General features: G+C 40.0%; 4 protein-coding genes across 4 annotated transcripts; 1 reads left to right on the forward strand and 3 right to left on the reverse strand.

The window, feature by feature from the left end:
* Positions 1–80: 80 nt before the first annotated feature.
* Positions 81–8,286, reverse strand: LOC111327644 (uncharacterized). Its single transcript, XM_022931871.2, has 11 exons — positions 8,122–8,286; positions 7,937–8,043; positions 7,674–7,791; positions 6,642–6,695; positions 6,071–6,176; positions 4,572–5,598; positions 2,549–3,105; positions 1,469–1,600; positions 1,193–1,248; positions 698–796; positions 81–549 (listed from the first exon to the last, which is right to left on the reverse strand). The coding sequence occupies exons 1-11, from the start codon at positions 8,158–8,160 to the stop codon at positions 418–420; spliced, it is 2,427 nt and encodes an 808-aa protein (XP_022787606.2). The 5' UTR covers positions 8,161–8,286; the 3' UTR covers positions 81–417.
* Positions 8,287–8,653: 367 nt separating this feature from the next.
* Positions 8,654–11,601, reverse strand: LOC111327624 (chitin deacetylase 7). The gene is made up of 3 exons (XM_022931843.2): positions 10,610–11,601; positions 9,663–9,881; positions 8,654–9,220 (listed from the first exon to the last, which is right to left on the reverse strand). Exons 1-3 carry the CDS (start codon positions 11,298–11,300, stop codon positions 8,955–8,957), a joined length of 1,176 nt encoding a protein of 391 aa, XP_022787578.1. The 5' UTR covers positions 11,301–11,601; the 3' UTR covers positions 8,654–8,954.
* Positions 11,602–12,103: 502 nt separating this feature from the next.
* Positions 12,104–19,109, forward strand: LOC111327663 (chitin deacetylase 7). The gene is made up of 3 exons (XM_088737524.1): positions 12,104–12,828; positions 16,713–16,928; positions 17,926–19,109. The coding sequence occupies exons 1-3, from the start codon at positions 12,165–12,167 to the stop codon at positions 18,198–18,200; spliced, it is 1,155 nt and encodes a 384-aa protein (XP_088593650.1). The 5' UTR covers positions 12,104–12,164; the 3' UTR covers positions 18,201–19,109.
* On the reverse strand, positions 12,915–16,165 carry LOC111327625 (tissue inhibitor of metalloproteinase). The gene is made up of 2 exons (XM_022931844.2): positions 16,005–16,165; positions 12,915–13,676 (listed from the first exon to the last, which is right to left on the reverse strand). The coding sequence occupies exons 1-2, from the start codon at positions 16,126–16,128 to the stop codon at positions 13,135–13,137; spliced, it is 666 nt and encodes a 221-aa protein (XP_022787579.1). The 5' UTR covers positions 16,129–16,165; the 3' UTR covers positions 12,915–13,134.
* Positions 19,110–20,159: the final 1,050 nt, after the last annotated feature.

A 20,159-nucleotide genomic window follows, 5' to 3' on the forward strand; every position in this document is an offset into this window, starting at 1 on the left:
AGTCAGTTCTGTCCAGAAGTTGTACAAATGAATGACAAGATGGAGGGGGGAGTGGGGGTGATAACGAACTACGAAAAACATTTTAATAACGATAACAATTTATTCAAGGGCACAATAATATTTCTATAGCAAAACTACCTATAATGGTTTTAAGCCGAGTGGCTCACTTAGTCAAAAATATATGATACACTTCTTAGATATTAATGATCGATAAAATAAATAAATACACGTTAATACTGTTTTGAACAGAGTGACCTACAAAATTTTATTTCACAACACTTCTTGCCCACTTCTTTATCCGCTATTAGGCGTTTTTGGAATCGTACATAACACACATCTTATCTTTGAGATTTCACTGCTAGCTATTTCATCCCATAACGCGTCACAACACGTAACGAATCACACGCACGTAACGTGTCACACAGCAATGTTTTCCGGGTTCGCCAGAGTTGCCAGGCCTTTTTGTGATTTTGTCAGAGTAAGGTTGATCTTCTTCTCCATCAAATCTTCTCGAATTTGTTTCAACTCCTTCTGGGCGGCGTCACGATTCTGAAAACATTAACATCGAGATCAGTTTAGCAAATTTTTTCAAGGGGTACGTACAGCACAAACCGATAGGTCGATTGAAGGAAAAAAGGGAAGACGAAAAAAAAAAAAAAAAAACAAAGTAAAGAAAAAAGGACAGCAAGAATCGAACCTTCATCTCGGCCGTAAGTTTAGCTTTCAGTTCTTCAATTCTTCTCCTTAATTCTTCAACCTCATGCTGTAACCGTACCAAAGTCATGCGTTGGTTTGTCTGTGAATGGAGAGAAAAAACTTAAAATATACTTCGTATAATCTACTTAACTAGGACAATAAAAACTACCAGCGAACAAACAAAGTACACACATGATCACAGCGGCCAATCAAAACAAAGACAAATATCACACGGAGCCAATGAGAACTCAAAATAAACCTGTTTAACTAGCTTTAAGCGCGGGAAAACGTTGGCGGCGGGAAAACGTGGCTGACCGGGTAAAGATTGGCTTACAACTTATTGATTGACAGCGATAAGATTTTTAACGATCAGTCACAAAGTGAAGTAAAAAAGAAATAAATAAACGAAAGCACTCAATTCATTATTTCCCTTTTTACTAATGTAAAAATATCGAGGACAGAAACGGCGTTTAATGAAGTATGTTCCTTGTAATACCTTTTCAGACGGTGACTTGAAGTCCACTCCAGCTTGAGGTCTTCCACTTTCTCGTTCTGAAACAGAAGTATATATTCAAGTTTGACTCCTCACAAAATGGAGAAGATGTCAGTCAACAACCCACGATTAGATTCAGTTTGGCAAATGATTGCCGGGTTGAAGGGAAGCTTGAGTTTTTTGGACCACTCAGAGAGTGAAGTCAAGCAAAACCAACGCAATTTTTAAACACTTTCCACCTTCATTACAAATCATGAAAAGCATATAAAAATCAAGTACCTTTACTTTCCAAGTAAGACATCAGAGTCTTGTGTTGAGCATCAACCTCATGTCTTAGTCTGTTAACTTGTTCCTCCAGTGCAGCTGTTTTTCTCTTCTCCTCAAAAAACTTCTTCTTCCAAATGTTCTTTGCTGCACGTAAAAAAGTCAAGGTTAATATATGCAGGCAAAAAAAACCACAGAAGACGGGAAGAAAACAGTTTTTTCACGAGAGGAATCCGTCTACTGTTGATGCTCTCTTCAAAAACACTTTCGAAAACCAACTGGCCCACTTATTCCCTTGGACTAAAAGCAGTCCTTCCTTTTCGTCGAAGTCTGCCAAGCGATTCAGAAAAAATCAGCGGAAAGAAATTAATGTTGGTGCACCGCGTAGAACTCTGGACTTTTCGCGCGCCTCGCTAGCCTCGATGTTTCTTAATAAAGGGCGTAAGTTAAAAAACTGTGGTGCTGCGTCATTGGCAATAACAAGGTAATTTTGGTTTTATTACCTGAGTTGATAATGTAAATTGGCCACCGTAAAGAGTTTCAAAGCTGACGTTTCGAGCGTGAGCCCTTTCGTCAGAGCGAAACATTTTTCTTACATTGGTATTTTCTAACTTGCGCAACTGACTTCGCCGAAGAGGAGGGAGTTTTCCTCCTCAACCTCAACCTTTCTTCATTCACGTGTGCTCCACATGTACATCATTTAATAACGGACTTCTTGACTTCGTCTCTTCCTTCCTGTAGGCCAGTATGCTAATTGTGGCTTTTGCTACACCATGTACATGTAGTGTTAATGACATTGCTACTTCCGTCGACACCCGCATTACGATGTCATTTGACTATAATTCCTAGGATCCTTTTTTGTTATGCCTTCTTAAGCCAACATGGGCTTTGCGGTATTTAAATTTCCTTGGTACATTTAAACATTAGTGAAAAAAAAAAAAAAAAAAAAAGACTTGGATTTAAAAAACTTTAGGAAAACGAAACTATTAAGAAAATGGCTAATTGCTCCACTGACCTGCCCTAAAGAAGTGCAGGACCACAGAGGTGTCATGGAGAAGAGCTATGAACACCAAAATAATAACAATTTTCACATACATTGATTCCTTTTCTGCATCATTTGATTCTGCAACATCTTGGCTCTTCGCACTTTTGACTCTCTCTCCTTCTCCATCTCCACCCTGGTAGACTTGGCTTTTCGTAACTCGGCTTTCAATTCCTCTAACTCAAGGCGTTTCCTCTCCTTAGCCGATGCAGTGTCTGCTTCAAGTTCCTTATTACCCCTCTTGGGGTACTTCATGGGTGGTGGGGTGGGGGCCTTAGGAAGCTGAGGGATTTTGAATTTGTCTTCAATATTTTCCACAGGTTTTTTAGCAGGTTTTTTGACAACTTTTTTTCCTTTTGTAGCATTTGGTTTCACACCAATTTTCTTTGCATTGTCTTTTGTATTCATTTTACTATTGTCCTTGCCTGAAGCACCAACATTTCCTTCTGCACCCTGCTGTGTGTCCCTCGAACTATCCTTCTCATCATTTAGTTCTGAATCATTGAATCCCATCTGATCATTGTTGCTATTTCCTTCTGCAGCCAGTCCTTGCTGTTCATTACCATTATGATAGTCATCCAAATTGTCTTCACTATCATGCAGATTACGCCTGAAAAAAAGATAATTTTGTGTTTCTAATGTACCATTTTTTGTGTGAAACTCAGGGCCCAGGTTTCTCTATCTGAGGAAAATTTTCTCTTTTCTTTTCAGAACATCCAATCATCAAATTGCAGACATAGAGATTCAAACTGAGTTTTCTTTTAAAGCTTTCAGATCTGCAATCAAATTTCACGCTAACCCTGGGTTATCTTAACCGTGCTTTCAAGGAACAACCCGGCCCAGAGCTCTTCTTCTTAACTCTTTAGCCCCTAAGAGTAATCACCATCTAATTTCTCCTAACAGTATCTTTGCTAAATCAAACATAAAATTCATAAGAATTAAGGAAGTAATCATCAACTTGAGAATCCTTTGATTGTCAAACAAATTCTCCTCGTCAGTGGCATGGGAAAAATATAGAGGACAGTATGGAGAAAATAAATATTGATCTTAGGGTGTAGAGGGTTAAAAGTCCATATTAATACCTGTGCTTGACTAGCTAGTGTAACAAGCACTCAGGTACATGTACACGTAAGTTAGGATGTACATGTTTTGTAGCTGAGTGATGCTAAGTTAAAGGAGATTAATTAAAGCTTAATTTTGCCTTAAACCCTTTGATTCCCATGAGTGACCAGGACAGAATTTCTCACAACAATATCAATAGATTATCAAGCATACAAGTAATGAGAATTACGAAAAACATCAACTAGGATAATTATTAGTTGATCCAATGCCAAATTCTCCTTACCAATATCATAAGAATTGAATGGCAGAAAGTAGGGAGAATTACTAATGAGATCTGGAAGTGTAAGGGCTAATTAAGCAATCACACCTCTTGAGATTTAGCTACAAATACAGCTGTACCTGTCAATTCCTGCTCTGCATGATACCCATTTACCCAACAGTAAGTCATTCCCAATTCCAAAGGGGGAGGGGTGGGGGGAGCACCTACTAATCTATTTCTCCCAACCATACAGTATAAATCTAACTTAATTTATTAATACATCATCAACCTGACAACTGATGGCATTTGAAACCCATATTAAGAAGAGGGAATGTCTAATTTCACAACAAATCCTAAGAGTTAAAATCAAGTTAGACTTTGAGTGTGAAGAAATGATATTATGATGATTATGGTGTCGTGGGTATGGTAACATTGGCAAATGTAAATCTTTAGAATCTTGCAGGATATGAGACTTTTTTATGACATTTTCAGAGGTGGGGAGTCAGGTACTTATAGTGTTATGTCTCTTGATTACTATGTACATGTACCCTTTTAATTCAGAAAATGCGCCCATTCTCTACTCTTGAAGGCAAGGCCGGACACAAAGCACTGCTTGGGAAAGAAAGGAGAAATAGAACGAAGAGAGTTTACAATCAGGTGTCAGACATTCCATTAAGTACTATCTGAGAGCAAAATAATGTGAGATTTTGGATTTCTGCTTTTACATGTCAAACACAACAAAACTTAAAACCTACCCATTCAAGTCTTGTAATCCATTGGTAAAAGCATTGCCATACTCCAGTTCATCAGGCAATGGCGGCCTTCTTGCTCCTTTTGCTGGAGAAGGGAACTGAACAAATTTGGATCTCTCTTCCACTTCACTTAAACTTGGAGGTGTATCTACACGACTCATAGTCACTTCACCATACACAGCTGAATCATTGGTAACCTCATAAATAACATCTCCACTACCTTCCTTTTGACCACTCTGTTCTTTAGGCTGAGTTCGCTCAACAGAAGGTGATCGTGATCTGTCTCTCCTTTTCTTTTTCCCTCCTTTGGAGTCAGCTGGCTTCTTCTTTCTATCTCCATGAGTTGCACCTTTCTCATCAACTTTACCACTTGGATTATTATTACTTACATTTATATCAGCGGAGTTCACATTTCCAGAAGGAACTGTGACTAGTTCAGCCTCTTGGCCAGGAAATGGTGATGAAATGACACGCCCAGATGGAATAGGTGTTGGGGTAGAAACCCTTGCCCCATTTTGACCAGGAACAGGCAGAGTCTGATACACCTCTGGTTGAATAAACTTCACAGTTTTTGTTTCTAATTGATTACTTCCATCTGAACCACTGCTTCCTTTCTTTTGCATTTTGTTCTTTTTCAACTTGGATGCAACAAGAGAAGATTTGTCTTCCTGTTGTTCATTCCAACTTTCCTTTTTCTGTTTTTTCTTACGTTCTCTCCTATCATCCACTAATCCACTGTCATTCTCAGAGGATCCATCACTTCTATCTTCTAACGACTGCCGCCTCTTGTCATTCTCTTGATTTCCACCATCTTGTGTTCTCTCATGGTCACTGCTTCCCTCATCTTCTGAAACAGATTTCTGAGATCTGCTACTTTTTTCAATGCGATTGAGAGAACCAACTGGCTCCCCTTGTGTCGCAGATTGATGAGGGAGATTATAACCACCTGGCAGTACATTTTGATGAACTAAAGGATTTTGAATGTGCCCTGCAGGTGGTAGCTGATGAGGCTGAATTGACGCCATACCAGCTACAAGAAAGTGGGCATAGGTAAAACCGTCTTCAATATTAGAACACAATGACATCTAAATGGCCTATGCTGTGCAATTGTCTTGTGTGAGAACCCCCCCCCCCCCCCTCTACTAAATAGAACTTCCAAAACTTCCTCTAGCATTAGAGGATCAATAAACCAATCCAAATCTGTTTTTTGCTCAATACATTTCAATGACTTGAGGGGGTACTAGAAAGACCTCATTAAAACATTTATTATATAACAAATGATCCCCATGGCCAACTTTCAAAATTATGGAAGTCAGATTTCCTGTTCAATTCCAATCAAGTTGGACCTTTTTGAGCTTTTAATGCAAAAGTAAGAAAACCTTATAGAATACTCTGCTGTGCTACAGTTGTTAGCATTACTAAGTTTCATAATAATTTTCATCAAAAGTAGAGAAAAAAACAGCCAATCACAATATGCAAATTTTATGTGAACGTACATGTACCTGTTGTGAAGCCATGAGTTTGTATAATGGTGTTAGTAGCATTCTCTGCTGGTCTTGCAAAAGTTTCATGTGTTCCAGGAAGGATAAAAATTTCTGGGCTATAGGCCTGTGTAACAAGACAGCACTCCTTAACATTAATATAATACTCAGTATACATCCACTCACACATCAAAATGAAAGATCAGGGTGCAATTGTTCAAAAGTCAATCTGTGCTGATCCCGAATAGAAAGGTTAATCTAGTGTTTTAATCTATTCTTGTAACTCCCTGCAGAAGTGAAAATCCAGCCAAAATCCAATGACATACCCTTGAATTATTGAATTTCGACATGCCAGAGTTAATAAAAAGTTTAATTTGGGTACTGTGCCTTTGCCTAATTTAATTCCTGAATTAAGTGGGACACTGCAGTAGCATGTTGTCAGAGCCTAATTCTCTTTCTCAATATAGTTTCTCTAATATATTTGGTACAAATTATTTCAACCACTTTGAAGCATTGTTGCTTAAAAATTGTATAAAAGTACATTTTACGACAAATTGGTGGTAAGAAAAAACAAACACAGCAGCCAGCTTACCACAGGGGGTAAAAAGTCCTTAGCTTTGAGCAAACGCTCTTGATTTTCTTTGACCTAAAAATAAACCAGCATTTTATTGATTATAGAGTAAGAAAGTTTATCACATTGTTGCAAATTATTTGTCAGATATCAAAAGCCACATAATTTAATAGCGAATAAAAATTTACCTTTACCCTTTTCATGATGAGTAAAAAACCCCAAAAAAATTTAGAAACCCATACCTGCATGTACACGTATTTTATACCGATTCTTGATGAAATCGGTGATTTTATTCACACAAAACAACAAAAAAGGGAAAAAAGTATGCATATAGGAAAAACTGAAAACAAGTTCGCAAAGGAAGACTATCATTTATCGAGAGAGGAACCTTTCTCAACAAAAAACAAATATATTATTATAATAAATTTGAAATTTTACATCTTAGATAAGGTAACACTGTAAACAATATCCGAACGAAATAGTTCAATCCTCGCAAGAGAATCCTAACCAAGTGATCGTTTAGAGATAGAGTCATATGACAGTGATGTAAGCTGAGAGAACCAAGGTCAACAAAGGAAAGCTGAATAAAGCTTTCAAACGTCAAGGTTTTTTTTATTACTAAAACATCTGACATTCACCTGTCCCGCTGAGACTAAGCTCAATAAAATTGCAATTGCAAATTTCCAACGCCATAAATAATATGGCGCCATCAATAATTTAACAGACCGAAAAAGTAAAATGAAGAGGCAATTTACAGCTCAAGTTATTTTCCTTTCAGTCGGCAGGTGTTTTCTGCATCATTACTTGAAGCAAGAAACACAATCGACCAAAATTAACGCGTAAAAGATTACGAGATAGAAACAATGAACTCAATTCGACTCGCTTTACGTAACTCGATTTGGAATGTTCTCTCATCCTCGCCTATCTCACGGAAACCTTACAAAAGAATGATTTGTGTGCCCCTGAAAACAAATCTAGAATTTTAATAAGCTTTCTAGTTCATAGTCTACGAATCCTAAATTATTTTGATCTCTGTTAGATTCGATTTCTTACCACGGCCATACATCTTCCAACAGATCTTAGGAATATGTAGTCTTCTGGAACAATTTCTGGTCCTAGTTGTTCCTCGATGTGATCTCGTAGATAGTTCAAAGAAATATACGGCTGAACCCTGTTGAAATAACAAAACACTTCCGATGAGCTGGAAAAGACCGAAGAAAACGTTTCACTGTGAAATGTAAGGCATTTCAGACACTTGACAATAACAAAATTGCCGAGTTACTTCTTCCCGGTTAAGGACAAAACGTTATAATTACCGGACAAATCCAGCAGAAACGGACTCCAACGCAATGTTGTTAAAGGCTGTACGGTATTTTTCGAGCCACAGATCCAAGGGAACGACAAAAATGTGTAAATCTGCCAACTGAACAAAAGGAAGAAGTTGCTCAATTTCACAATCTACACGCCGATTCAAGGTCGAAAAATTTAGCGTAACTCTTACTTCGTCCGGAGGCAGAAGACCGCCACTATGAGCCGACATTGTTAGGCTTTCTCAGCAGGAGCAGTTAAAAGTCATACTTTGGCAAAAAAAAGCAGGTAATTTTGAAGACACTTCAGCGTAATATTTAGGTCAAATCGCTCTCAGCGTCGTCAAGCACTTATTTATTGTCCTCTTGCTTGTTGTCAATCACGTGACGCTAGCAACATGATGTCATGGGTCAAGGCGCTAACTTATGGACCAATAAGATTGGTTGAAAAGCAATACCTCAATTATGAACAATATGTTAAAAATTTTAATCACGCAAACCCTTTGCCAAGTAAGCCTTGAGTAAACCACGCTCCGCAGCTCAATAGATTTAGAGGATTTTGGGTTAAGAGTTTAATTCCCAAAGTACTCCTGGCTATGTCTCCCAAAGTTGTTCACAAAGGCCTTCAACAAAACTCTTTCAAGAGCGGCAATGAAGCACGTAATCGAATAAATTTTCGCGTGAATATTCACAATCCAAGAAAAGAAGAGACGCGAGACCATCAAATTCTCGAAAACGCTCCTTTATTAAAAAAAAAAAAAAAAAATTCATAAACAAATAAGAGAAAAAGATATCTCTTAACCTTTTTTTCTGCGTCAAAAAGGCAAAAACAAAAAAAAAACACGTCAATTTATTCGATACTTCCTTAATTCCAGAATTGTCAAGTTACATATTAATCCCCAGCTACTAAGAAAAGTCCTTTTAGGTCACAGTTATTTAAATATCAAAATGATTAATTTTTATTTTCGCTCCAATCAAAAAAATGTCAAGCAAGCACATTATTTCATCCGGGACACTGGCTCTGAAGCTAATTTCCATCCGGGTTTCCGACCCAGGGGTAGTGCGCAGGACAGGGGCGGGTACACGTGTACAAGTAATGCGGGTCATTCGGGAACCCGCAGACGTTCGTGGTGGCACAGGCCGGGGGTGGAGAAGGCGGGTCGCATTTCCACGGGGCGAAATTTTCGATATCGTCAAGACTGGTTGGCGATTTGATCCATTCAATCACTTGTTTTATTCCAATCATCCAGACGTCTCCACGAGCAAGTATGTCCTGGAGGAATTGTTTCATCGCTGTGAGTGGAAATATAAAACATTTATATTAGTTAATGTTGGGTTAGGATGGAGGTGCAGTTACTCAGATACTGTTATTGATCCAAATTATCAACCAGGGGATATGGCCTTGACCGCCATGACGCCAAATTCTCTAACTAGCAAAGAAATGAATGATAACAATCGAGATCTTGCGATCTAAAAAATCAAGGCCAAGACATCCTGCATTCAAATCCTTCAATGAAGACAAATGATTTTATGTCCAGATCAAGGATTAACGTCGGTATCTGAGCAACTGCGCACTTAACCTCCTCCCCTCCCCCACCGCGCCTCCCCTCGTATCCAACATTAACCCTAACTTGTTATCAGTTCACTGTCGTTGGGTTAGGGGAGGGGTGGGTGCGCTGTTGCTCAGATACTGATTTCTTTCATTATCTCTTGGATACTTGCAAGATATTCTTACCAGACATAGTATAAGGGTACTCTGCAAACCATTTAGCATGCATGAACATGGGGAACGGTGCCCTGTTAGTGGTATAATGTCGCTCAAAATTCGTCAATAGTAGATCATATGCTTCTTGCGCATTGGCTGGTGGGTAGCAACCGTCAATCATGTTGCATGGATTTCCTCGTGAATCGTTGTAATCGATCATAGGAACCTCCCAAAGGCCAGGAAATGAATCTACAAACAAAGCACAGTGTAAGAAAAAACATACCAAACATAAGATTGTACCTACTGTCCTCTCCAGGGACGAGAGAAAAACTCTGCGAGATAGGGCCAGCCAGACTGACACAGGACACCAGTCCTTCTCGTCCAAGTACGGCTTGCTTGTCTATTGTTGTTTTATCTCTATTTCACTGACCTCGTGAGCATACGAGTCTTTTTAAGTTATCATTGGTAAAAATATATTTACCAAAGCATCTAACCCTGAGAATCACTAGGCAAATCAGACGAGTTCAGGGGACTGGAACAACGGAGGAGCATCGTGTATTTTTCTCCAGGCTCTCTCGCCCACCACCAGTCGGGCTGGCAATGCGTCGATCAATTCGAAGACTCATTTTCTACCCAATAGCCGCAAGGCAAGATCAGTTGCGGTGACCGTGACTTTCTTATGAAGTTTTTCTTCTGAGCCATCTGCTCGCGAAAGTGAACTCTTTATCTTTAAACCTTATTAAATTAATTATTAATTATTAATTCCTTATTAAAAGATAACAGGTACACTGATCAGACTTGTCAGTTAAGACTTGACAGTTCCGATTCAAGTTCCCTACCCCACCCTGGCAAGGTTCACATTTCCCCACTTCCCAGGAACGGACGACATTCAAATGCCGTGTGATGATGCCCGGGGGAAAGTTGAAGCTTCGAACTGATCGGCGCATGAAATGCAATTGAAGTACCGGTTTACTCACCTGTGGGACATGGTGGAATAACGCACTCTTGCGTCGATCGATAATTCAGAGTGTACGGCCACATCGGCGGATCCATGTAACGCTGGGTTGGCATGGACGAGTCATACAGGAACTTGTTATCATACAGAACTTGAAACATTGTGTTGCCCCCGAGCTGTAAGAAGGGGACACGGAATCCAACGACGTCATCTGCCTCGACCTGTCCCCACTTCCTTAAAATTTCTCTCTGTCCCGCAATTTCATCTGTCAACTGACTGTAATTTGCCGATTTCCACCAGGAAGAGGGAATTCGGTGTGAGATGGTATGATCTGCAATTTCATGCCTGTTGTGGTACAGAGCTTGGACCATTTGATACTCCGTGTACTCGTGCGACACGAAGAATGTAGCCATTGCGTTACAGTCGTTTGGATTTTTCAGTTTGCCATCCTTAAATAACTCCTTATAGTAACCGTCCACCTGGTTATTTACAGCATCATCGAAGGTCAACATAACCATTTGGGGAACCTTCGCTGGTGGAAGATTTCCAGGAATGTCCGTTCCGCTACAACGGCAGTCGGGAGGCTTGCAAATGTCTGGTGAACATGGCCGAGCTGGTTCATGTCCACGAGACTTTAGGACTGCTCCGGTGGTACTTTGCACACACGTCAAAATCAGAACCGTGACGAAGGCTGCTTTGATTTGCCACGACATGATCTTTAAAATCTCTGAGCTGTTGACTGTTAAATGGTCCTCTCTCGATCTTAGCTGTGACTCAAAGACACAGTCGGTACAAGTCGCACTGATTTATACCCGACTTAAGTTCTGTTTCAGGGTACAACCCACTGTCCCGTGACGTCACTTAGGGCGTCTCGCATATTTTTCTCTATTTCCTGAATTTCTTGATAGTTTCGCATCACGTGCAGACTTGAATTTACGCCTTTTATAACCAATAAACGCCGTGATTACTTCGTAATTACTACCAATTTGACAAGTTTCTTCGATCTATCGAATGCCCAGATTACTTCTAGTAACCAATTATCTGAGCACCTCTCACGCAATCGTCACTAGCGGGTGATGAATCCAAATTTTGAGGCTACTTCAAGGGAAAGTTGGAAAGACAAGGCAAAAAAAACCGTAATAAACGTAACTGCGTGAAATATTTCTATTCCTATAAAAACTAAAGCAGGTGACGAAAAGAATGAAATAAATCACCATTCGTTCAATCTTTCTAGGAATAAGGAGTTAGTGAAGGTCAGTTAAATTACATCACGCCATTGATCGGAGTCTACATTATTGCAAGAATCTAACATATACGGAACAATTTAGAGAAAGCAAATTTTGTCTGCTTTCTTAACCAGATTCTTTACTCGTAATGAGTTCAAAAAAGCCTTTAAAGGCGTTCATTTTTGGAACTTTACTCGTACAGTTCCTGTAGTCAAAAATGACGTATGACGTGTAACCAGAAAGGTAAAAATAAACACATTAGATCATCAGGAATTTTCGACTGTCTCGACCGGGTCCAAGCGAGCAGCTTTTCTGAGAAAAGGTCATTGCAGAAAAGTACACAGTGCAGTCATGTCTTCTTCAGGAATTTTCGCTCCTCTTACCACCTTTCTTGTCTTGTTTTTGCAAGCCAATGCGGTGGATTCAACTGATCTATGCAACCCAGACGATTGCAAACTACCAGACTGCTTCTGCAGCGGAACCAAAATCCCTGGCAATTTATCCCTGTCGTCGACACCTCAGATTGTAATGATCTCATTTGATGCCGCTGTGGTTGACAATGCGTTTCCTCTTTACGAAGAGCTATTCGATGGTACATTGAAAAACCCCAATGGATGTAACATCTCTGCTACATTTTTCGTGTCGCACGAGTTCACGAACTATTGCATGCTGCAAACGTTGTACCACCAACGCCACGAAATCGCTGATAACTCCATTTCCCGTCGTCTTCCACAAAGCTGGTGGGCAACTGCAACCAAGGAAGAACAGATGCAGGAGATAGGAGGCATGAGAGAGATTTTACGCAAATGGGGCAACGTCCAAGTGAAGGAGATTAAAGGTTATAGGGCACCCTACGTTCAGGTTGGCGGAAACACGGAGTTCGGTGTACTTCGGGACTTGGGTTTCCTGTACGAGTCTTCGATGCCTACTCAAAACTTCATTGAACCACCTTTGTGGCCTTATACGTTAGATTACCTATCAACCCAAGATTGTGTTATCCAGCCTTGCCCGACTAGTAAGTAAAATATTTCGTTTAACTCTTTACGCCCTAAAATCAGTAAAAATATTCTCCATACTGTTCTCTATTCAAACATGGAAACATTTTTGTATAGGCAGGCATTTTATTTCGTTATTTTTCCAAGTACACAACTAATTTGCAATAGAATATATAGCAACTACTATGAAAGGGGGAACTACATCAATCGCATTTTAAGGGTTCGGATCAATCGATGAACATCCTTTCTGCGCTTAAATGTCTACAGGAATCTATTTCGAAGTATTGAAAGCGGGCTCCGTTTGGCCATGTTGAGGCATAAACTTTTCACTCTTGCAAGCATTTTTGGAAATCAGCTCTTCTTGGAAGGATCCACCTACACTTGTCACCAGTCTTAGCGCAATATGAATGCTTGCCTCGGCAATAGGTCACCCGACTGTCAGCAGCCGGCTTGTCGCACCCACCAATCATATTGTCGCATAAGCTCGGAGGACTCTTGTAACAGATCTTTTCAATTTTGCATTGGCAGTTCCGTCCGTAAACTGACTTGAGCCCGCGGCGTCGTTGCACAGTGATGTCTCGCCACAAAGACTGTAGTGGACAGTTGTGCATTGTTAACACCTGCCTGTCTGTGCGTGTTCCTACGTCACCGAGTATAAGGTAGACTTTCGAAATGTCGAGACGCACGCCACAGGCAGCAGTATCGCTATTTGTTGTGACATCTATCACCCTTTTCGTTTTCTTCCCCTTGCCTTGAGTCCTGGCCAAGCGGCCGATTGTTGAATCACCTTTGAAGGTTCGTAGGACTCGGAGTGTGTAAATTCTTTGGTCTCCGTCCAGCGACTCCCTCAAAACTTTGGCACGAATTGCTGGGGATCGGAGAAGCATAGCATTGTTAATGTATTACACTAGGTTCGTTTTACTAAGTTATTTTTACCCTCTCCGCCAAAGATCTCTCTACCATACGATTCTTATGATGGCAGTTTCGAGAATTCGCTGTAGGATCAACTAATAATCCCTTAATTTATATTTTATTTCTGAACTAACATCAGAAGAATTGTGCGGCAAACAATAAGATGAGTTACAATTGAGATGTTGGGATTAATGATTGTCTGCACAAAGGTACGTAATTTTGAAATTTAACACTGACAAAAGTTCCGGTGACCTGTCTGTTGCTGCTCCCCAAGGGGGTCGCGGGGTAAAGGGAAGAGACGGCTGAAATTCAGACTAGGTAAGATTTTCACACGAGTGTAGTACTAGAACGTGCTGTTGTCGACGACGGTGAGTACAGACTTTTCGGAAACCTGAGCGGAAGTCATGACGACTGTCAGAAGACGAAAGCTCTTCTAAGAGCGATTACAAGCAGAAAGCTTGGCATTGTCAACCATCACGACATGATGTAAAAGCTAATTTTATCACAAGAGACAGGAAACAAGTGGTTAACAAATTAACCGAACACCTTTGTCTCTCGCACAGATGCATCCGAGTCAGACATGTGGTTTTATTGTATGACTTTCAATTCGGACGTCATGGTTATTTTTTTCGGTTTGATTAGATCTGAGTTGATTCGCACAAAAAGGGATGCACGCATAGTTAAAAGATGGGGAAGGACAAAAATGCGGGGGGGAGGACTGAAAAATTTGGTGGAAAGAGAGAAATGAATAAAAGAAGATTAGAAGAGAGAGAAATACGGGAAAATAGATGAAAAGAGGGGAGTGTAAAGTGGCCTGTTCCTCGTCTTATTGCTTCCCCATCATAAAGGTATAGGTTCAAAGGCACACAAATGCACGCTTTGGACTGTTTTACCATGTTGCATCGTTCTTGGCTGCAATTTCGCCTGTTGTAATTGTGTCTGGTAATTGTTATTCTTGAACAAGCAACCTTGAAAACAAATGGCTCAGAAATCATCTGAGATCTGCATAGGCATTGCCGTGTAACTGTAGATCTTTCACCTTGAACCCGAACTGATTGCATTGGTTGACCTTAATAATTTGTGGTAAGTAACATTTCCAACATCCGCGTTGTACAAACATCGATTTCCGCACATAGCTCTCAGCGTGTCTAAACAATAACTTATGTCAACATAGAGGTCATTTTGAAGTCTATTCCTCTGTCAAAACTAACCTTTATGGCCTCTAATCTATGGTGGATTATTTTTATTGCGGGATGCAGTTTCCGAATGCCATCACGAATTATTAGCTCTGATCCATAAGTGCAAACTTCATTGTCTGGCGTCTCCAATATTGTAAAACTTGATTATTATAAAACTTGCTTATTTGTGATTACAGGCTACTAAGTTGAACGAAATTACTTAGCAAATAACTTATATTTTTAGTCAAGTAAACCTGTGACAGTTGTCAATTGTTTTCAAACCTGTCCTATCAGTTTGATACCGAATGCTATACCGCGCAGTAGTTTCTACGAACTTTGTTAAGCCGATAAATGTCTTTGTGAGCATAAAAAAGTTTCACACTCGTGCCGATTTGAAATGACTAACTCAAACTTTTGCCCAGACAAAAGCATTTTGCTAATGCTGTACTTAAGGCTTCCCACTGTTCTACGTATTTCACTAATAAGATCATTTTAAAAACAATTTATTTCCTTTGTCTGCGTGCTGGAAAAACTAAAAGGTGCACTCTTCTAAAGTATCTTAACTGGAAGACAAAGAAAAACAAATCGGACTTTTTAAAAAGTTACTTTTGATTCCATTTCAGATTTCCATCTTAAAGCGGAATTTTTAGAGAAATGGAAGAGATAAAGCTTCCAATTCGAGGAAAACACTGCTTCAAAGTCGTCCTTATCCAAAATCAGAGTATGAAAATCGAAGCTTCATTTGAAAAACTTGCAAAGGCTTATCAACCGACCGTTGAATATGGGGTGAACCGTTCAATTAAGCTCTTCTGCTGATGATGTTGCGTTGCGAAGACACATGGCCAACAGCCGAAATAATTTGTGCGCAACACACCATGCAGAGACGCTTTTTTCAATCAATTGTTCGAGGTAGTTCAGTAGTTTAGCATCCCATGTCAAGTAACGTGTAGATCTAGTGAAAAATGGCGATATAAATGAATCATCCTAAAAGTTGTCCGTGTTGTGCGGTGTCACCAAGTCGCGAGGAAAACAAATCGCTGTCGTAAAGCGCCCAGACAAAACACTAACAGTTAGATGCAGTAAACAGTAAACAGGTTAAACCTTACCAAAGTCTGCATTACAAAATTGAGTCTGTGGATGTGGCACTCTACATTTACAGGCCTCGTTGATGGCTATGGCGCACAACAGAAGCGTAATGTAAGAAAGCACATTAGCCATTGTGTGCGTCATTCCCTGTAGATGAAGGCAGAATGGTTTTGACTGTCGATCATGTGTTATATCAAGAGGTGTCAGCCGCAGACCACAATATTTGTGAGTCTGACAATCCGGGATTGACAAGTTTGTCGCGTGACAGGGTTTATTCCGAAACAATGGCCAATATGCTTACTTGCATAACGCTTTTGTTGGTTAACCCCATTGAGGCCCTCTTTAAGAAGCTCCTGATTGTCAAACAAATTCTCCTTGTCAGTACAATAGGAAATATAGAGAGAAAAGTGAGGGGAATATAAATATTTATGTATAAAAGGTCTAAAGGGTTAGTATAACAATCCCAGTCCTAGTCGTTCTTATTTCTTAGCTTTGCTTTTACGACGCTCAACTGAGATACGCTTCGAAAAAAAAATTGAATCACGCTGGAACCAAACTACCCGTTTTGTGGGTCTTCGGGGGAGCGAGGTGAGTACTGGGTAAAAATCAAGATGGCGAAAATTGAAAAAAATTGTACTGAAAAATTAAAAATAAAACTCGGCAAAATTTTCATACCACACGATCGTCTTAGCTCTTTCTCTCATTTTTTTTTAAAATCTAATCTGTAGGTTCTTTCCCGGGATTATGGGAAGTGCCATTAGTAGACTACATCGACCAGGAGGGCATCCTTTGCAATTTCGTGGAATCTTGCACTCCCCCCAACACTGTTGAGGAGGCTTACGAACTCTTCAATTCCAACTTTGAGCGCCACTACACCACCAACAGAGCTCCCTTTTATATGCTTTTAGAGGAACAATGGCTCGCTAACAGCACTTACTACAAAGGTAGGTTCCGAGTTAAAGTGGGGCATCTTTATATGAAGGCCAAGACCGAACTTTCGACTTCCAGTTCCCGATTTTCCATTTCCGACTTCCGACCTCTTACCTCCGACTTTCACTCTCGATTTCCGACTACGAATTTTCGACTTCCGACCGCCTACGAATTTCCGACTCGGAAATCGAAAATTGCAAGTTATAGTTAGGGGTCGTCATTCTTAATCCATGACTTCCAGAAAAACGGGATTTATGTCTTTCGGGAATAATCAGAAGGTCACTTTTATGTGGACAAGTGTATGGAATGAATACTATCAATAAACATATTTTTGGATAAGCCTTGTGCAAAGGCTATTTGACAACGTTAATTACGAAAGATTGATAGCGCTACCCCTCAATTCATTTCCCTCTGTATGAATCTTCACGGCCATAATTAATTGAACTTTAACAGGCTATTTTTAGAACCTGTCTGACGAAATCGTGACAGTTGGGAAGAGTTGATATATAATCTAAGATCATATTAATTTATCCCACGACGGTTTTTACTTTAGACCCTACTGTGCGCTGTGATGTTAACGAAAGAGGCTCGCCCATGGTACGTTCCCTTAGCTTGAGCTTGCCCATCTCATCTCAGACTTCGCGCAGATGATGAAAACCCTAGCCTGCAGTGCCGGCGTATTTTGGGCGCACGAGTGCACATTTTCGTATTAGTCCGCCATCTTAGATTTGGTAACTGTGGAGGATTGGGGCGAGGAAATATTTGCCGGTATTTTATCCTTCCCCTCCCTCTCCCCCGTTTCCTATTTTTCCACTTAACATCTACTCCCTCGGAAAATATTTCTTCGCCTCAATATATACGCCGGCACTGCATTCTATGAAAACCCCTAAGAACTGCTGTTGATAACGCTCATGGTATTAGTCATGGTAGTGACTAATGCTATTTGCCTAAAAGTTTCTCTCTATTCAATTTTTTTTAATTTTGTTTTGATTGATCTTTTTCTCGTGATAGGAACCGTAAGCTTTCTCAGGAAATTGGCGTCCATGAGCGACGTATGGATAGTCACGGTTTCCCAAGCTCTAGAGTGGATTCAGTCTCCCACGTCACTTAGAAATATTGAGGACTTTGCTCCATGGAAATGCGATTCTCAGCCCCCAGCCGATTGTCCTCCCGGTAGTTGCAAAACTTGTTACTATCCACAAGCCAAGGGCTCGCCCGTGATGAAGACTTGCGCCCCGTCGTGTCCACCAAATTACCCATGGGTAGGAAACCCGGATGGAAACTGACCCGGATTAAATCGGACCCGGATGAAAACCGACCCGGATGGAACCTAACCGCAATTAGTTACTGCCGAAGGCCGAAGGGCAAACGCTCCAAATGTTAGCTTTAGAAGGCTCTTTGCGGTGGCTAATTTACTTTTTGAACTCAGTTGATAAAACCAAATTGTCAATGAAAACTAGTCGAGATGACTCTTCTTTACAATTAACTGAATTTTCATTCTAATGAGATTTGCATACTTATACTCCCAACAAATAGGATTTTAGGAGCTCGGTGATCATTTTATTTGCATTGAGACTATAATTTTTTTTTGGCTTTTGATTTTCTGAAGAGAGTCTATTTGTTTTGTTCTTGACTCTCTATCCCATAATGATTCAAAATCGAAAAGGTAGAGGTATGGTGGGCATTCAAAGTGTAGTTTGAGTTTTTGTAAGGATCCTACGTTTCGTTAACGCTGGGCACCAGATTATTAGAAGCGATCTCACTAAATGTCCGTTAAAGATCAAGCATTAAGAAATGAAAGGACACTTAGTTCACTGAAATCTTAATGATTCCCATTTCCGAGTTCTTATATGTTAAAGATGGATGTGAGGCGCGAGAATGAGGCTAAGCAGGGTTGGCTTAGCCTCGTTCTCGCGCCTCTATTTCGGGGAATCAGATGAATCTCATTCTGACTGAACCAAAATCCTCTGACTCCTTCCCTAGGCGATGGCTAATTATCTTGAATAGTTTTTATTTTCAGGCGGGCTGCCATTTTGGATTTTAAATGAGGAGCTGCCAATTCTTAGCCTATGACAAATAAGTTGCAAAGTAGCAGGTTAGGAGAAAAGAAATAAGTTGTAAAACTAATCGATGTGATAAATGCCAAATGTAGTAAAAGTTAGTAAGTAAATAAATCAATTATGCTTAGTGTAAAACGTGCTCGTTTGTTGTTGTGTTCGCCCAAATTACAAAGAAATATCCGAGGCTCACGATAACAGCACAACGAAATCTTGTATTTTAACCAGTGTATTCTAAAAGGTCTAAATAGGGGGTCTTCGAGTCGGTTGTCGGTTGGAATTTCACTACTTTGACGGTATTCGGTTTAAACTTTCGATCTTTGTGAGTAGTCGGTAAATTTCAGTTAAAAATTAAGAATTCTAGTTAACTATTCATATTCGTTGGGTAGTTCGTGGGCTCGAGTACCAGACGCTGTTCTAAAAATGAGCCCGCACTCCTACCCTGCCAGAAAGTAACTTGAATGACAGGAAATTCTGATCACTAATTGAATCTTGAATTGAAGTTGTTACCTCCTAGGCCAGAATGCTCTTCTTTCTGAATACAAATATCGCTCATGTCGGACTATGTCGGTTGTCAGTTAGTATTTACCTGTCACTAATCGGTATTTTTTTTCGCGTGTTTTCGGTGGTCATTTACATTTTTCGACCGTTGTCGTTAGTCAGTTAAGGTGGTTGAACACAGTTTTTGATACCTTTGTTTCTTTCACGATTTTCTCTAAAACCTTTGATCTCTCGGTCGCCAAAAATGGCAGCAAGCAAGTTAACAACACAAACTTTGTGTTTTTGATAGCTGGGCTGACGTAGGTGCCATTGCCATGGCGACATAGATAGATATAAACAGGCAATTGAAATCGGTTTTGTTTCTTTGTAGAAAATTCAGTCACCAGATTTTCTTTATAATTTGCACGCAACGAGCTTGTAACGGTACTCACAAGTTAACATCATTTTGCCAACAATTTAACGGAGAGATCTTTAATTATGCAGACCTCTCAACCTCAAAACACCATAAATCTGGAGACTGATGTAAAAAAGTCTGGAGATTTCAGTAAAAATCTGGAGATAATAATAATAATAATAATAATAATAATGAAGAGAAGACACTGAAGTACGGACCCTTCGCTGGGAACTAAGGCAGCAGTTCCCAGGCTACGAGATGAAGCAATATAACATCATTATGGATGCCCTCGG

Source organism: Stylophora pistillata, chromosome 11 (assembly GCF_964205215.1).
Source record: "Stylophora pistillata chromosome 11, jaStyPist1.2, whole genome shotgun sequence".
Lineage (NCBI taxonomy): Eukaryota > Metazoa > Cnidaria > Anthozoa > Scleractinia > Pocilloporidae > Stylophora > Stylophora pistillata.

Coding starts and splice junctions, on each gene's coding strand:
- LOC111327644 (XM_022931871.2), bottom strand. CDS start 8,160: ATGTCGGCTCATAGTGGCGGTCTTCTGCCTCCGGACGAA. Junction 8,044..8,121: donor GTCTTCTGCCTCCGGACGAA/GTAAGAGTTACG, acceptor CCTTTTGTTCAG/TTGGCAGATTTACACATTTT. Junction 550..697: donor AACTTACGGCCGAGATGAAG/GTTCGATTCTTG, acceptor TAATGTTTTCAG/AATCGTGACGCCGCCCAGAA.
- LOC111327663 (XM_088737524.1), top strand. CDS start 12,165: ATGTCTTCTTCAGGAATTTTCGCTCCTCTTACCACCTTTCTTGTCTTG. Junction 12,829..16,712: donor TATCCAGCCTTGCCCGACTA/GTAAGTAAAATA, acceptor TCTAATCTGTAG/GTTCTTTCCCGGGATTATGG. Junction 16,929..17,925: donor TAACAGCACTTACTACAAAG/GTAGGTTCCGAG, acceptor TTCTCGTGATAG/GAACCGTAAGCTTTCTCAGG.
- LOC111327624 (XM_022931843.2), bottom strand. CDS start 11,300: ATGTCGTGGCAAATCAAAGCAGCCTTCGTCACGGTTCTGATTTTGACG. Junction 9,882..10,609: donor TATTCCACCATGTCCCACAG/GTGAGTAAACCG, acceptor CTTTGTTTGTAG/ATTCATTTCCTGGCCTTTGG. Junction 9,221..9,662: donor GTACCCTTATACTATGTCTG/GTAAGAATATCT, acceptor TTCCACTCACAG/CGATGAAACAATTCCTCCAG.
- LOC111327625 (XM_022931844.2), bottom strand. CDS start 16,128: ATGACGCACACAATGGCTAATGTGCTTTCTTACATTACGCTTCTGTTG. Junction 13,677..16,004: donor ATTTTGTAATGCAGACTTTG/GTAAGGTTTAAC, acceptor TCCGATCCCCAG/CAATTCGTGCCAAAGTTTTG.